Genomic DNA, 18,046 nt, shown 5'->3' with positions numbered 1-18,046 from the left:
ATATTTTAAAAGGCCTAATATGTCACATTTGCTTTTTATTTCGTAATTTTAATTAATTTAATTTTAGTCGATTATCGTTTTTAAGTACTTTCCTGTGGAGATAAAAATTCGCCGTTTTTACACAACAAAGATAGTGGGGTACATATTTTATTTTCATTAAAATCTCGATTTCGCCAAAATGGTTGATTCACCCTTTTTACAAAACACCGACGATATGGGCCTCCACAGAATGGAGATTGTACTAACAGATTTTTGTTTTTACAAGAAATAGATGTTAGCCACTTGCTCGACTTATTAGGTCCATATTCTGACTAAAAAACACACATTGAAAAACAATGTGTATTTGCCAGACCCAGGATTCGAAACCCGGTACCAATGACATCATAAACCGACGCATTACCCGCTCGGGCATTATGGACGCTAATTCATTAATTATTCAGTTACATAATTATTATTTAGAATTTTTATTGAAATTTCGAAAATGAAGTTTGTTTTTATGAAAAAAATTGTTTATATATTTGGATAAAGTAATTTTTTTTAATATCACGTAAAAGTTAGTTATTGAAGAATCAATTTTGTTGGCAAACAAAAATATATAAAAATGTCACTAAATATACAGGCATATTATGAAAATATTTTTAATTATATTTTTTGTGATGACGTCTGGTCTACATTTTTGTATATTTCGGGTATGAATGAAAATTTAAATATAGATCTACATTTTTTATTATGGATATTCAATTACCCATTGGGGTATGTGATGAGGTACCTATATAAATATTAACCCGCGTATGATAGATAATGGAATTATAATTGTTTTATACTTTCGAATGATAAATTCCTTAAATATAATAATAATGTGGTATGTTTCAATGTACCCCTGTTAAATCTCAAATATGACCTACCATTTATTTTTTGAGACCAATATGTATAAAATATTATAATAATAATAGTATAAATATTTCTATCAAAGTGTGAGACTTTAAAAAATAAGACATGTTCTTTGTCTTAAGATCACTTGCATGTATGACTGTACATATATTATGAATGTATTTCATTTGAGTTAATAAATATTTAAAAGAACCAAAAAGTGGTGTTTTATTTTATAACGCAAAACACATCATATTGCGTTGTGTAGTTATACCAATCAGTGGCGAAGGGTGGAGGTAAGCTGCGGAGATCCGATAAAAATAATGCACTTTAGCCGGCTCACACATCTAAACTCGTGTCAAATACATCGATGTGACATCATCGCTATTCACAAAATACACATTGCCAAATAGAGCTCTGCACATTGGTAGAATGTGACTTTTTAGTTAGAAAAAAATATCTAGTACTGCTAGCAACAAATTGTATGCGTCTTGGGCTGCAAGTTGAAGCCGCCAGTACGCACACACTCCAAATTGGTCATTAATATACCAGCTCGCCGGTCGCCGCATTTCAAGAGGTTACGCGCGACTGTCGCTAGGCGCCTATGTGTGCGGTCTTCACATGCAACATCGGTGCAACGTTCCTAGAAGGTTTGATTTATAGTTGTCGTTATGATTATGGTTTGGCTATGCAGGATTAAATTGAATTTAAAAAACTAGCCAACACCATCTGCAATTTGTATTCTAGTTCAATGAAAACAAATAAGTATGTCTGACAAAATTTAGTGTGCACTATTTATGTCAGATCACCACTGATAACAATCAAGATCAAGTGACAAGCGGTTGTAATCGAGTAATGGCGGAACTTCTGCCTCTAAATCCGTGAGATAAATTTTTACAACAGTGTGGAGGCCCATTCATATGCTCCACATGGTAATTTAACTTATGTTGTGGACAATTTTTTTATGTTTACAAATCTTTCACTTGTTTAAAGAACTAAACTTTTTTGTCTGTGTCCATGGTTGAAAGAGCCACTCGTAATTCCTGGTCAAGATATTCTAAATATCACCTTTTTGAATTCTTGATGGTGACCATCGACAAAATATCTTTCCCGTAGAGATATAGAGTGGCAAATACTAGAGGAGTTTCATTCCCTTTTCTCCAATAGATGGTAGCGTTGAAGTTTTGCAAATTTTCAATGGGAGGGAACGAGATAGATGATGACGCGGAGGGGAAACCAGCTTATAGAAGACAGACTTTAAATGTGTACGAGAGAGCGAGACATGAAGAATACTTCTCAAACGGTGTAAGATGAAGAAAACAAACATGTCAACACAAATTCTAAATTTGAAATATAAACTGACACGAAAATAAAGAAATTGTTTATTTTAATCGGGTCGTGGAAGAAAACAAATGATAGGATACTCTCAAACAGATTCAGAACTAAGACAGATCCACTGTCACCTGGTAATTTTTCTAGTACAAAATATTACACAATAAGCTGAATTCTTCACTTTTTTATAAAAAAAAACCCAATTAATAACAATTTATGTGGTCCCAAGAGCAAAAGTGTATTATTATTTTTTATTCAGAATATATCGCACATCCGATAAAATAGTCATAACTCAACAAACAAGATTTTTCAGTAGAGCCATAAAATGAAAATGGTCAAAATCACGTTTTTGTATGTTTCCCGCATTACTCTTTAGAGCAATGCCCATGTTATAATATAACATATATATTTGGATTCGTCGTGATAAACAAACTCATTTTACAGAAAGAAAATCGTGAAAAACTTGAGTTGTGACACTTTTGGGGATATTTCAACAAAAAATATTCAATTCGAATTATGACAATATAGTCACTTTCCACTTTATGACTATAATAAATAATATAGTATCTCAGATTTTGAGATACGAAATACAATACATGCACACACCGACGTGTCATAAAGTAAAAAATGACACTGTTCGAGAATGAACACATTCAAACTAGTCTCAATGTAATACCGTCACAATTCCATATAGTGGTTTTAATATTAAAGCCAAAATTATGACTATTTTTTAGCAGATGGAGATTTTTGTTTTGAATATTTCTATGTACTTAACTCAAAATCGTGTTTTTTTGACATGTGACTCTATTTTGTCGGATCTGCGAAATGTACACAAGGTTTTAAGAATGTTAAATTCTTTATTATAGAAGTTTAAATATAAAAATAAGAAATAATTTGCATTAATCGGATAGACGGATCGATAGCTTAGAGGCCAAAGCACTCACCTGGTGAGATTGAGTCCCACTGGGTCCAACTATTTTTTCTAATAAATGTATGTTAATATTATTCGAAATTGTGGTTTTTCTAGCAAAGTGTATGTTGGTGAATACTTGTATGTCAAAACACACCATTGATGATCAAATAGAAATTCATTAGTTGGGCATTGGATTCATTGAAATAATAAATACTTTTGGAATGATACAAAATATCTATTTTTCATAAGGATTATGATAATAATATACATACATTTTTACTACTAAAATAATTTAATTTTATAGAAACATAATATAACAGCACGTCAAACGAAACCTTTAATTAAAATCAAGCCCACGATTAAATTATATAGCTATGTTTCTGAACGGGTACAGCTTTGTATAAATGAACAAGTTTGACAGTAAAAAAATAGCATTATTCTATTCTCATCTAAATTTCAAAACAATATACAAGAGAAAGAAAACAAATACAGAGAAAAGAAACAGATAAAAAATATAACAATTGTGCCCGGCCTTCCCCATTCGTATAACTCTATTCATGGTGTTTCCGAGGAACCCCCCCGTGCGGTCCATATCATCGTCGATGCCCCTCAGTAGTCTATCTTGGCTCCTGACCTCGTGACCGATATCGATTGAGAGTGATTTAAGTGCTCCTATCTTGCCGCTCAGTTCTTCGGCCATCCGGTCATTTTCTGCCTCCAGAGCGTCGTTGGGATTCTGCGACAATGGTGCATAGTCATAGTTGTTAGCCCGCCTCATCTTGCTTGAGCCTAACCCCGCCACAACTGGTTAATGTTGATCGGCTGCTGCAATTAAAACAATATCTTATATCTGCTTTTTAACCATACATCCCAGAAGAGAAAGGAGCCAAATGGTGTAACTCTAGCTGGGAGACAAAATTCAAAGTTACGCAAAAATTTGTGTTAATAAGAAACTATTCAAAACTAATATTCACGAGGCGCTGATAAGTTTGGAGGTCCCCTTGAGAAACTGTTGTCTATGAGATAAACCACCGTTGGGTGTTAAAAATATTGTAGTGGTTATATTGTTGAATTTTTTTTAATCTTTGTACTTTCTGACAAAGCTGTTTCATAGAAAACTGCTATTATATTAAGGCCATACAATAGTCACGATATAATTGGAATTCCTCCACGGCGACAATACAAATGCACCAGTGTCGAGAGGTGGAGGTAGGCTGTTAAAATTCGACATAAATAGTGAACTAAAACTTGTCAGTCAAATGTATTTGTTTTCATTAAACTAAGACTACATAGTGTAGATAGTGGTTGCTAGATTTTTTTTAAATTCAATTAAACTGCCTAATCCAAGCCATAGTAGATAATAGTGAAAAAATATTCGTTTATCTATAAAAAATCTAAAATTATACCATTAAACTTTAAACCATACATCATTTTAGATATTTTATAGATAGAAGAATATTTTTTATCGATTACGGTTTGGCGAGGCAGGGCTTAATGTATTTTAAAAAACCAACCAACACCAACTGTAAATATGTATTCTTAATTCAACGAAAACTAGTAGAACTGAAAAATTTTGCATTATTTTTGCCGGATCGCCCATAGCATACTTAAACTATTATGATTTGGTTTAGGCAGGGTTTATCGCTATAATTTTGAAGTGAATCAAAAAACAAAACATTCAACTCTACCAATAGTTGAATATTATTACGATATTGTATTTTCAAAATACTAGATTATGGTTTTAACTCTTCGATATATCAATGCAAACGTTTGGTATGTCGTTTGCGATAGGTTTTAAAATAACATGTGAAGATTGGATAAATACACATATATAAAAAATACCTACTTAATATACATATCTATCTTTCGAAAGAGTCATATTATTACGTTTTCTTCATATTATGCTGTTTGTTATGAAAGTAAATCACTGGACACATTGCGATTTTTGTGTTTTACTTATGTATCCCCAATGTATCATGAAATTCAACCATTATTTATAATTTTTAGTAGATATAAAAAACGATTACTGTAAGTTTTTTTTTACCTGTTTTTATCAAAAATGACAACCATATTAGTTGACAATGCAATGATGCAATAAACAGTAATTATTAATCTGCATTGCTAATATACATGTAATGTGTTTATGATTGTTTTACATTGAAAATGTATCTTAATGTGATTTTTAGATAGTAACAGTACCTACTTATTAAATGACCAAATATTTTGCTTAGCTTAGATCAAGTGAAATTAATAATAAGGTTATCATAACAGATTTCAAATCTTACAATAAACTAGATAATATACCCAAGTCTTTACAATACTGTGCTCAAATACGCGTAATGATTTATTGATTATTTTTACATTGACACACCAACAAATAATCAGCTTCTCAGTGTTATATTATTTATATCATTTTGTGACACGTCAGTTTTAATGCTGTGTGTATATAGTGTACTGTATACTAATAAAACCTTAGTATTTAAATATTACAACAAAATACTACATTTTAATGATATTAAGGGCTGGTGATAATAGGATTTTTGGTTTACCTGATTTAATAATAGTGTATTTCAGTTGCCAAAACTCAATACATTCGATATTTAATCAAACAACGATTCATTTTCGTAAGGAGGAATGTCCGATTTTGACGTTTACCACACCACCATAGACAACGAAGTTGCTATGACGAATAACTATTTTCCTTTATTTAATTAATAACTTTGATTGCCAGATAATATTTCTAAAACCCTCATTTATATATTAGATTGAAAAATAAATCAAAAATAAGAAAATAAATATTTAAAAAAAGCATATTACGATAAAAATCAATCAAAAACTATTAAATGAAAATGCTAGAAATATTTCAATGTTTCGTTTCTCAGTATACGTTATTTTTACTTAAAATTTATGACTGAATAAATTTGATATTCTAGGTATCAAATAGTATTTTTGGATATAATTTTAATTAAAAATGTCTTATACTAACTTTATTGAATAAAATGACGGTGTATTACAATGTAAATAATTAAGACTTCCATTTTCCTTTCGCACTTAGTGGCGTGTTAAGGGAGTTGGAGGCCCGATGTACTGACTGATTCTGATCCCCCTACTACCCCCTACCATATATAAGGGTGCAGACACGTCACGGCATTGCAATCGACGTGCGTAGACGTGCGTTGATGCAGGTCTTGTTTGATTCGAACTACATCCGATTAGAATCACCAATTGCATAAAACAAATCCAATTGGTGATTCTAAATAAATTGGAATCAATAATAAGACACTGTGTCGACACATGTCGAGTACAATGCCGTGTGTCTGCAGCCTTATGAGTGAAATAAAAACCAAAAATTCTACCAACGTAAAAATAGCAAGGTAGGTACTCTTTTTGATCTAATTATTATTGAATATGACACATAATAATTTTAGTGGTTTATTCATTTGTGTATACATGTACGTATCTTTTTGAGTGGTTACGTTCAGTGATGTCCCTAGACAAAATGCCGCCCCTAGGCAGTGCCGAAATGGAGCTACATTTTTTTATAAGTATAGTATTTTTTATCATCTTTCATGACTCCAATATCTAAGAAATGTGTTGTATGGATACATTACTGACAAGATATATTATAATATGTGGTATATCATTAAATCTAATTTAAATGCCATCTCTGCTTCAATAGACAATATTGCGAGTCTACGGTTTCAGATAGGTACATTTAAAAATACACCTGACAACTTCCAAAACTCGCGAGTGACTGGCAAACATATTTAGATAAATTTTAAATTAAGTATGTAGGTACCTATGTACCTACATATAATTCAAAAATAGTTCACAAATCTCCACGTGTCATTGCTGTTCACCAAGAATGTGTCTTCCAAGAACAACGGAAGTAAACTAGATATCGCGAACCCGCCAAAAAATAAAGTCCTGCTAAAACGTGTATAGTACCTACCTAATTAAAACATTTTGTTTCCATCCAGTGAGCTGAATTTTTTAATGGAAATATATTTTTGTTATTATTAAGTTTAGGTACCTATTTCTATACATAACTAATAATTCTCCTCGATTTGCCGCCCTTTGAGTAGGTAACTGCCGCCCCCAAGCGACACTCAATCTGCCTACCCCCACGGGACGTCACTGTATACGTTACGTCGTGTTAATTACCTACATGGATTTTTTTTGATGTGGGTAGGTAATAATATTATATACCTACTCAATTCGTGCGAAATACGCACCTTTTTAATACCGGGTTACAATTTAATAATTGGTTGGCTGTTTTGAACTGTTTCGTCAACTGCGTCAAAGAACATTGCCACTGTTATTAATAATTTAATTATATAAAATGGTCCTTGACATTTATTACGTCGATAACCAATAAAAAGCATCGCGCTTGTTTGTATTGCGCCCTTCGCTTCCCGTGCACCAGACGACGACAATACAATGAAAATATAGGTCAATAGGGTGCGTGTGGGTCAGGGTTAGGCCCTTTATGATGTTATGTCAAAAAGACGTAGTTATTGGTGCAGGGAAAAATGCGTGCATGCGCATAGCATCTGGGCGAGGCCCGCATATCATGTCTGTTTCTGTCAGTGCTGCCATATTTTCAAAGTGGATTTATAGTACAGACCCTCAAAATTATAGTATTGCGCAGTGCTGCCATATTTTTCTATGCTGATTATAGTACAAAGGCGTAAAAAATATAGTATTTCTGAAAAATATGTAGTACACGAACATTTTTCGTCTTGAATCCTTTAAAATTATAGTATTTTACATTTTTCGCTAAATCAAAATTATAGATTGTACTATAATTCTAGTACGGTTGGCATCACTGGTATTGCGGCAAAAATATAGTACGCGTTGAAAGACCAATACTTTTCTACATTTTCAAAAATTAGACTTGGAAGTGATTAACGAGACCTTTTTGAAAGTTATACTTTTGGCGCGTTTGGGAAAACAGATCAGAGTGTATTTTTGGCGTGTGACGAAGTTGCGCGCGCCGATGTAACACAATTTATTATTATGATTATATTCATTTCGGTCTCGGGGGTACATGCGCATAGTGTCATTTAGTTAGTCATTCAATACAACCAAGTAAACAGCACGTGTTGTAAACATAACCAATATTGTGTTATAATAAATATATATGTTTATAAACAAATTTCTGGAGACTAACATTCTACACTGATAATTTATATTCATAAAACTTTATTTATATTGGAGTGTATATTTATTTTTCATTGTAAAGATTGTGTATCAAGATTTGAGGCTATATTTATGTAGGTATTATTTACGAGTAAAATTATATATCAAAAAATAAATAAATTTTGTGAATGTTGAATTGGTAAATAATTTTTATTCATCATGGGCACTTCTGAATCGATCGGCAAAGATGAGTTTTGGTCCAATACAATAATTAAATTACAATTAATTATCATCTGTTATAAGAGACACAGGTGAATCGCGTAGGTTTTCATCAACCTAACCCACTGTAATGCCGGCGCTCCATTGGCACGCAAGTCAGACGATTTACAGTCTTCGGATTTTTTTTTCGCGTGGAGCACCCCAGGTCTGCGTACTTTTTAATCCGCAGACCAGGCTCGTTGGATTTCAAACATGTTTGATATTTTACCTCCGAGTTGCCAGACTTCGTCCGTCGATCGCAATGCAAATTCGATTTGACATTAATATGCAATCATTCGGAACGCAAAAAAATCTGTAATTGTTTTAAACATTTTCATTGATTTATTTGATAATTTACACATTATAAAATGAGAGATTTACCAATTATTTTTTATTTGTATTTATGAAATTCATAAAAGAAAACGTAAATCTTGTGTTGTTTTCACTGCTTTATTATTTTACGCAAGTCTACATATAAATAACACAAAATTATAGGGTTATCAGAAGACATTACGATAATCGCAATTTTTTACTTTTGACAGCTCGACTTTTTTATTCGTTCATTGATCAGTAGCAGGGCATAGACAAATCGGACGATTTATTGTCCTCGGACTTTTGACTCGCCAATGGAGCGCTGGCATTATAGTAACAGACTCAGGTAACGGCTTATTTTGTTTTGTTACGCCAAATAAGTATAACTTCTAACGCGCGTACATAAGTACAAACACCGATTTTTTTATACAAAACTCTAAGGTAAGTAATTAACGTCTCCTTTTTTAGACAAAATTCCGACGTAAAGTGATTAATGTCATCTTTTTTTAGATTAAATTCAAAAGTAGAGTAATTTATTAACGTCACCTTTGTTTAAGACATTTCAAACGTAAAGTAATTGCCGAGAGCTTTTAGCTCTCCCAACATCTTTGGTCCTATATTTTTTCATCTATTGCTTTCTTTCTTTCCGTAAATTCAAAATTATAGTATTTTCGGACTTTCATATCGTACATAGTACGCGGGGAAAAATTATAGTACACGTACTATAATTATAGTACGGTAGGCAACATTTTTCTGTAAAAGAAATGTTATTTCCACCATTCCACCTCCAGAAGTCGCGGTCGGTTGCCACTCGCCCAGTTAGTGTTTGTGCGCAGTAGTGAACAGTGCCCTCCGCGCGAATAGCGAAGAATTTGTGTTAATTTTGTGTATTGAAAAAGATTTGAATCACCCATCAAAATGTTCAGCGGAATTTCAGGTATGTTTTTCAAACGATACCTAATTGTTTTATTACCTAAAAATTCAAAAATAAAACTTGTTAATTAAATTATTCACGTAGAACTTCTTTTAAATGAATTACAAAGTTTTTTAAATGGATTTACGCATTACTTCCATGTATGTATGTAAATAATATGTACCCCAAATACACTGCGCAAACTTTGCCAAGTGATTATGAATGATTTTTTTAATTGTTAAGTACCTAATAATATTAATTATTATTTAACTGAACTGACTTAAAAAAAACTTTGAATACATTTAATTATTGTGTACAGTTAGATATTATTAGTAGCCTGTTGGATGAGTGTTATGAAATTATGAGTTAGCTGTTTGGAATGTTGTTACTTTATTATTTAATTTTCTAATGTACCTACTTGCTATATTATGATATGCGCTTAGATTATACAGTAGTGATATTGAAAATAGCCTCTTGGATATTTCATTTCGATAATCTATTTTAGTATCTTTGATTCTTCTCTGTACTTATAGAATATAGATGAACCAGGATTCGTCTCGACGAATTGACGATTGGATGAAACAAAAGTTTGCTTTTTTGCGTATACTGTTTTAGATCATACGTTTGCCAATAATTAGATGTACCTATCTTGTATCTTATGTCGTCTTTTCATCGAGCTTCTGCTGATTATTACAGTGTATTTTTTGCGTCTTTTATATCGATCATAAATTTAGATAGAGCGCACTTTTTGCACAATAAAACATCAGAAAGGCAATGAACTGCATGCAATTTTTTTCACATTAGATACCCATGAGAAACCAACTAGAATATTCAAATGCCACTTCATTTCAGTTCTTACTTGATATTATAATAAAATAAAATGTTTCACACTGATTTAATTATATAGGAATATGCGTATTTTGTGGTTTAACAATATTTTATTATTATGTCAGCTTTCGATGTATGTATTATAAATTTATATTACATATTTACTTCAGCAAATAATTAGTATATTAATAATAATAAATTAGTAATTATTAAAATGCTTTGCGTCATATTATAATTAATTACTATAAAAGACACAGACATTAGTCATTCATTACATTAATAATTGTTTTTTTGGTTCTTGTCGGTTTAAGGGAAGCCAGCGGCAAACAATTTTTGAAAATAGCCGAAAATACTAGATTATTTGTTAGATTAGGTTAAGTTGGGTTTTTATTCTTGAATTTTGCCAAAATCGACTAGGTATGAAAATTAGCGCGGTTTGCGCCCGGCTTCCATGTACCGTTTTTTAGTTACCTACCTACCTATTTACTTATAAAATATTATTAAGTTAGGTAGTTAATGGAGTTTCACCCCGATTGAAGTTGACGACACCCACGTTTTTTTATAGTTCCACGTGTAAAACCGTCCATGAGGAATCTGTTTGTGCTTGTATAGGAACACCGATCACTAACAAAAATTTATTTTTTAATTTGTTCCTTGTCAAAATAATGCAATGTTTAAATTCCATTGCCATCTTTTTTAAAGTTTTCTGAGCTGACAAACGTCATTTTCTCTTGCAGTCTGGCATGAGGTTTTTTTTTCGTATAAATCCCACAGGTACTCAATTTATATATTATTTTAAGTACTTTTTTGTTTTTAACATTATAGTAGATACCTAGGTACTCATTTTCGATGAAAGTCAAGAAACGTATGTTTATGAAAGAAAAATCCACATAAAAAACTGTTTCTCCGTGATATAGGGCGTATGGCCATTGGACAGGGCACCGCATTTTATAGGGATGGTCTTACATAATCGATACGTACCTATAATAGGTACGCAATTTATTAATGATTGCAGCGTACCTAGCGGGATTCATAACATCACAACCCGACCTGTTATATTATATCGAATACAATTTTTCTTTTGTTAAATACGAGGGTGGGTCAATAAGTCCTTAGAAAAGCCGACAGGTGGCGCGACTAGTACTGTAAGCGGTTTGTTTTCATGCAGCGGCACTACCGATTCAGTATGCTGCGAAGTTTCAATCAGATTGGTCGGGTTGTTGTGTGTTTCTCGTACATTTAAAAAAAAAATTTGCTTGTGGAAAATGGAAAAATGGAAAATGGAGAAAATTGAGTTTAGAGCTGTTATTAAACATTTTAATATAAAAGGGTTAACAGCAAAGGAAATAAAAAATGAGTTGGATTTAGTTCACGGCATATCTGCTCCTTCACTTGCAACTATTTATAACTGGTTAAATGAATTTAAACGTGGTCGTACATCAACAAAGGATGAACCACGCTCAGGACGTCCTGTAGAGGTGACTACACCAGAAATGATCAATAAAATCCACGATATGGTGTTAAGTGACCGAAGATTAAAGTTGAGTGAGATAATTGAGGTTACAGGGATCTCAAAAGGTAGCGTTATTTCTATTTTACATGACAAATTGGGCATGAAAAAAATTTCTGCAAGATGGGTGCCGCGTTTGCTCACAGTCGACAATAAACGCAATAGGGTGGTGGCCTCTAAAGCCCTGTTGTCGCTCATGCAACGCAATCCGGATGAATTTTTTCGTCGCTTTGTGACTGTAGATGAAACATGGATACACCACTATACTCCCGAGACGAAAGAACAGTCAAAGCAGTGGATTGCGAAAGGCGAACCATGTCCAAAGAAGGCGAAAACCGTAAAATCAGCTGGTAAGGTTATGGCTACTGTATTTTGGGATGCACGTGGAATTATTTTCGTTGACTATTTGGAAAAAGGAAAAACAATAACAGGGGATTATTATGCATCTTTATTGGACCAGCTAAAAAACAAAATTGAAGAAAAACGGCCTCATTTAAACAGGAAAAAAATCCTCTTTCATCAGGACAATGCCCGTGTTCACACATGTTTACGACCAATGGCTAAAATTGAAGAATTGAAGTTCGAATTGGTCGACCACCCACCGTATTCGCCAGATTTAGCCCCCCCCAGTGACTTTTTCCTTTTCCCAAACTTAAAAAAATGGCTAAGTGGACAACGTTTTTTTTCAAATGAAGAAGTCATCGATCGGACAAATGCTTATTTTGAGGACCTTCCGAAAACTTATTTTTCTGACGGTTTAAAAAAATTGAGAAACGTCTAACCAAGTGTATTGAGCTCCAAGGAGATTATGTTGAGAAATAAAAAAAAAAATACAAAAATAAAAACTGTTTTAATGCTTTTTTCTAAGGAATTATTGACCCACCCTCGTATACCTAGTAGGTACGAATCTAGAAACTTTCTTCGACGATTTCTTTTCCTCATTCTCGCACCCCCTGACAAGCATCTTGACCCTGGGCTACATCGATGTGCACCCATGTAAGGAACCCTTGCTTTATATTATGTTGGCTGGTTTCTATTGGTGTGTATTAATAATAATAATAATAATTGTAACCGAATGACGAATATTATACTAGGTATGTTCGCTTTAGGAATCTTATTAAAGTAATGTGTTATTAGTACCTAACCTAACCTACCTGTACAGTGGCGCACCCAGGATTTAATATTGGGGGGCCCAAGGAGGAGAAAGTAAATTAGTCCCATAGGCTCTTTTTCTTCTTCACAGCCTAATTTCTCGTTGTCTATTGCACTCGGTGTACCTACACCATGGTCCCCACATCCTGAAACGGGCCCTCAGGCTAGGATATTTGGCGGGCCCCCTACCTACCGCTAAGATTAAAGGCAGTGTGAAACACTACATTAACGTTTTTCAAATTGTGTTTTAGTTGAAATTAAGGGTAGTTACACAGTGAATTATTGGCGATTTTAAATACATCCACATTAATAATGAAGCTGTCAAGTATCGACACATAATAATCAAAAAATATATTGCACAATTATATAAGTAATTGAAAATTTTCATGGCTATGAAATATAATAGCGGCGCCGCAGGCGACTTTTTTTACTATTAAAGCTAATTATTTGTGATGTGTGTTTATCTCACTTATCTGGTCAACCCGACCCGCCGGGCCCTCCACAGCCCGGGCCCCCAGGCTAGAGCCCTGTCAGCCCTCCCTATCCATGACCTACACCACTCCGGAATTCGAGTGGACACCGAGAATTTTTTTGACAGTTCCATTAGGGATTGGGTTTCTAAAAAAACTTGACATTAGTGTTTCGAAATTTTTGTGTTAGAAATTAAAATCTAAGAAATTGTTCTAAAAAGGGTGCTGGAGAATTACAAATCATTTTTTTGCCAGTGTTTTTATTTGTTTAAGCCCAAAGGTTTATTGGTTTTCAATTTTAATGGTTAAAATCATTCTGATAATTTTCATGTTTGGGTGGTGTCAGGGCCCCTTGCCCCCCCCCCCCCCCTGGGTGCGCCACTTTAACCACCTCACTTCAGTGTGAAAAATCAAACATTCGTACTTAGCTTCCATAGAAAATAAATGCAAAGTTTTTTTTAAAAATGCCTGTTTTTAAAGGTCTGGATTTGATATATTGGTCTATTACAGGTTTTAGCACTGCGGTAATAAAACTATAGATTCCCTGTGTAAATAAAACAGTGCGTAGATATTATAATGTTAGGGTTTCTTGTCTTTGCGAGGGTAACAAATCCTTTTAATGAGCCTAACATTGACGGAGCACCATCCATACAAATTCCTCCATGATATTTTAGATTTTTCTAAATATGAAGAAATAGAATCAAAAACATCTTGTCATGTCGTACGCTCGGTGAGTTCTTTGCAGCATAGATATTGATCCACTATTTTGTTTTCATTTATGAAACGAAAACCTGTGAGGCCAACGGTAGACGCGTGCGATCGATTCGGCAACATCGAAATCACATTAGATCTTTCATCGGCTTTCATAATTTCATGAAGGACTTTTTCGGTTTTCGCTATTTCGCGGATTTTTCTGTTTTTATCACTATTTTCGCGATGCACTTGCAACAAGCCAGCGGTGCACCGGTTAAGAACCACTGGTCTAGAGCCACAATATTTATGCTGAATTCCACCGAAAAAAATGTTTTTTTTTAATTTACACCACCACCGACTGTGGTGGGCATGGCCCCCACATCATGAATGTTTGGCGGGCCCCCTTACCCATCACCAGGGTTAAGGGGAATGTGATGTTCTACAGTAGTGTTCCCAAATGGTATTCCGTGGATTTAACTATATTGTTAAATAATTCCCTTGAATTCTTGATTTGTCGGACCTCATATCATATTATCGATCGTTATCATACTATGAACCACTGGTCGCGACCCTCTCTTGTGGTAGCCAAGTAGCATTCGACCCTTCGATATTGGATAAATAACCATTTTTATTTTTATAGAAACACTAAAAATAATTGTAATATAAAAAGATACACGTGAATTATTATCATGTAGTTACGTATATCATATTTTCATCATACTTCATATTTTTTATGTTAATTTTGATGAAGTACTGAAGTAGTATAGCGCCACATGCGATTTTTTTTATAATATAACAAATTTCTGGTGTGTGTTTATCTCACAATTAGACGAGCCGCCACGCCGGGCCCTCTTAAGCCCGGGCCCCCAGGCTGTAGCCCTGTCAGGTGGTGGGTGTAGTCGTACTTTTCGCCGAATTTGTATCGTCGATTTTGGGTTTTTTAATAGTGAAGTTCCAAAATATTAATTGAAAATGGAAAAAAAAAGTATTATTGCATTTAACTTATAGGTACACAAACCTACCCAACAGAACACAGCCTAATTTCTCGTTTATCGCACTTTTGTCTATTGCACTCGGTGGTGTACACCACTCCGGAATTCGGATGGACACCGATAATTTTTTGACATTTCCATTAGAGATTGAGTTTCTAGAGGGTGCTGGAGAATTTAAAATCATTTTTTGCCGTGTTTTTATTTGTCTAATCTATTGGCTTTCAATTTCAATGTTTTTGGGGGGGGGCAAGGCCCCTTGGCCCCCCCCCCTGGGTGCGCTACTGTACCTGTAACTGTTATTCTAATGCTAGGTAAGGTAGGTATAATACATCCGGTTCAATGTAGGTCGGTACATGCCGAAACAGTATAACACTAGCCCCAAAATAATATGTATAATAATTACAAGATAAAAAGAACTTTTTATATACCACGTTTTTAAATTTTCTGTTGAATCATATAAACTTGACAATTCTATGTATTAATAAAAACTTTTTATTGTACTTGATAGAAATACCGAATAAATATAAATTCTGAAATGTCATTTTGACATTTCATATTGATTTCCATAGTAACGCACGTATATATTAATAATTTAGTTGCTAGGACCCCTTTAGCAACCAACAATAATAACTTTCCATGCAAAACCGAATTAACTGAAAATGAATTTAATTCTGCTTAAAAATGGCTAAAAGTATTAAAAGAATGCATTGTCATCGTGTTCTGATATATTCTAAAAGTTTCAAATGTCTAGCTAGTCGCGAAGTTAGTTAAAAATCGATTGCAAGATTTGTATTGGACAAACAAGAATACGAGCTAATAAAACGTGGTAAAATGGAGGAATGGCTTTAATAAAATCGAGTTTTGTGTAGCTCGTCAAATAATTTAAAAATTATCAATACTATCTCCCATGGTTTTTGAGTTTGGAAACAAATATTGCTTTAGAAGTCTAGCTCGGTGGACTAGACCCATCATACAGTTATTTTTTTCATATATTTTTATATATTTTTTAAATTAAAATTATTAATAACCATGTCCTTGCTTTTTCGTACAAGGTGGTTAGTAATTTTGAACAATCACAAACACACAGGCTTTGAGAAAATCACATAAATATATTGTGTCCTCACCGGTTTTCGAACTCAGAGCTCCCAGATGGTATGCATGCCCCGTTTATAATTATAATAAATAAATAATTATTTATCAATGTTTGTTTCTATTGGGTACTTTACCTGTAAATAAGAAATAATAGTAACTACTTAATAAGAAATTTGATGCGAAAGTTTGTTCTACCATGTCCGAACGAACCTAAGAAGATAATATGGGGTCCACATAGACACAATATAGTTGACTGGATAGTGGATGTTGCACAATTTGTACATAATATTGGTTTTTATGGGAAATTGATATTAGCCACTTGCTGAAGTTATTAGATCCATACACTGGTTTCAAACACACTTTGAAACACAATATAATATGTGATTTCTATTCTGAAGACCCGGGATTCAAACTCGGGACCCACAACATTGTGTAGTTGCCTGTTTTCAATTATATTTTTTTCACAACATTTAGTAAAAAAGGTATTTTACGAATAATTATTATTTGTCTCCTATTGGGACGAATGTGATATTAATTATTTTAATGGTCGCCATTACGAATTCCATCCGAATATTATTCGCCAGCAAAAGAAGCTGCGAAGAAAATTAGCGTCACTTAACAGCCGATGCTTGGTACGAGGAAGAATGCCATGTTATGGGATTGTCTATGATCGGATCGGAGGTGTTGTCCTTGCCCGTCTGCGGATGACATCATTTGTATTCCGTTGCGGCATTGCTATAATAATACTAGCAAAAAGTGCGGTGCTACTAATAATTTATAATTTTATTCAGGAACTGTACGTAACCGGTCGACGGAATAGCTGGCGCGAATCAAATCATTGCGCATAAATAAATGTAATTAAACCGGTCGAAATGAGTAGCCATTTTCATAATATTATTGTATTGTATTATACTAGACCAACAAACTTATCTAAAGAATGGATGGGGGAGCCACTGTCGAAAACTACCCAATCAAGACTCGCAACTGGACAGAATCTGACATTCGAATGAAGTTTTTAAAATGACAACCATATGGTAGTTCGTAGTTCCATTTTTGACCGTCCTTTAGATACGTTTGTTTGTAGGACTGTAATGTATGTAATCCCCTAATCATCAGTAGCGAAGAGTGGAGGTAGGCTGTTAAGATCCGCCATAAATAGTGCACATTAAACTTTGTTAGTCATACCTACATATTTGTTTTTTTTTTTTTAACTAAGCCTACAATTTACAGATGGTGTCGGTTAGTTTTAAAAAAACAATTAAACCCTGCCTAAACCTAAGCCAAACCGTATTCGTTTTGGTATATTTTAGGCGATACGACAAAAATTGTGCACACTTTTTCATTCATACTTATTTATTTTCGTTGGATTAAGAATACATATCTATTATTTTTAAAATTCATTAAGCCCTGCCTAAACCAAACCATAACAGATAAAAAAACATTATTCTATCTATAAAATATCCAAAGTTATGTATGATTTAATTGTATAATTTTAGATATTTTATAGTTAGCCGAGTATTTTTTGACTATTATCTACTACGGCTTGAAAAAATAACCAATAACCATCTG

At 33.5% G+C, this 18,046-nt stretch overlaps 2 protein-coding genes across 3 annotated transcripts in view; one reads left to right on the top strand and one right to left on the bottom strand.

Moving 5' to 3' along the window:
* Nucleotides 1-3,339: 3,339 nt before the first annotated feature.
* Bet1 (blocked early in transport 1) lies at nt 3,340-5,799 on the bottom strand. 2 transcript variants are annotated; one of them, XM_085944355.1, is made up of 2 exons: nt 5,665-5,799; nt 3,340-3,940 (listed from the first exon to the last, which is right to left on the bottom strand). In XM_085944355.1, exon 2 carries the CDS (start codon nt 3,891-3,893, stop codon nt 3,561-3,563), a length of 333 nt encoding a protein of 110 aa, XP_085800481.1. In that variant the 5' UTR covers nt 3,894-3,940; nt 5,665-5,799; the 3' UTR covers nt 3,340-3,560. The 2 variants fall into 2 exon arrangements, with proteins under 2 accessions (XP_085800481.1, XP_085800482.1); XM_085944356.1 differs by having other exon boundaries at nt 3,340-3,937; nt 5,665-5,797.
* A 3,844-nt stretch (nt 5,800-9,643) lies between these two features.
* LOC147073575 (uncharacterized) overlaps nt 9,644-18,046 on the top strand; it is a 71,457-nt gene continuing 63,054 nt past the window's right edge. Inside the window, exon 1 of the mRNA XM_085944841.1 lies at nt 9,644-9,764. Coding sequence (XP_085800967.1) covers nt 9,746-9,764 — 19 coding nt within the window. The 5' untranslated portion in view covers nt 9,644-9,745. The remainder of the gene's footprint in view (nt 9,765-18,046) is intronic.

Source organism: Rhyacophila brunnea, unplaced genomic scaffold, assembly GCF_057557595.1.
Source record: "Rhyacophila brunnea isolate RB1 unplaced genomic scaffold, BYU_Rbru_1.0 scaffold_17, whole genome shotgun sequence".
In the NCBI taxonomy this organism is placed as follows: domain Eukaryota; kingdom Metazoa; phylum Arthropoda; class Insecta; order Trichoptera; family Rhyacophilidae; genus Rhyacophila; species Rhyacophila brunnea.
The sequence above is the reverse complement of the archived record's forward strand: the minus strand, read 5'-3'. Positions and strand labels throughout refer to the sequence as shown.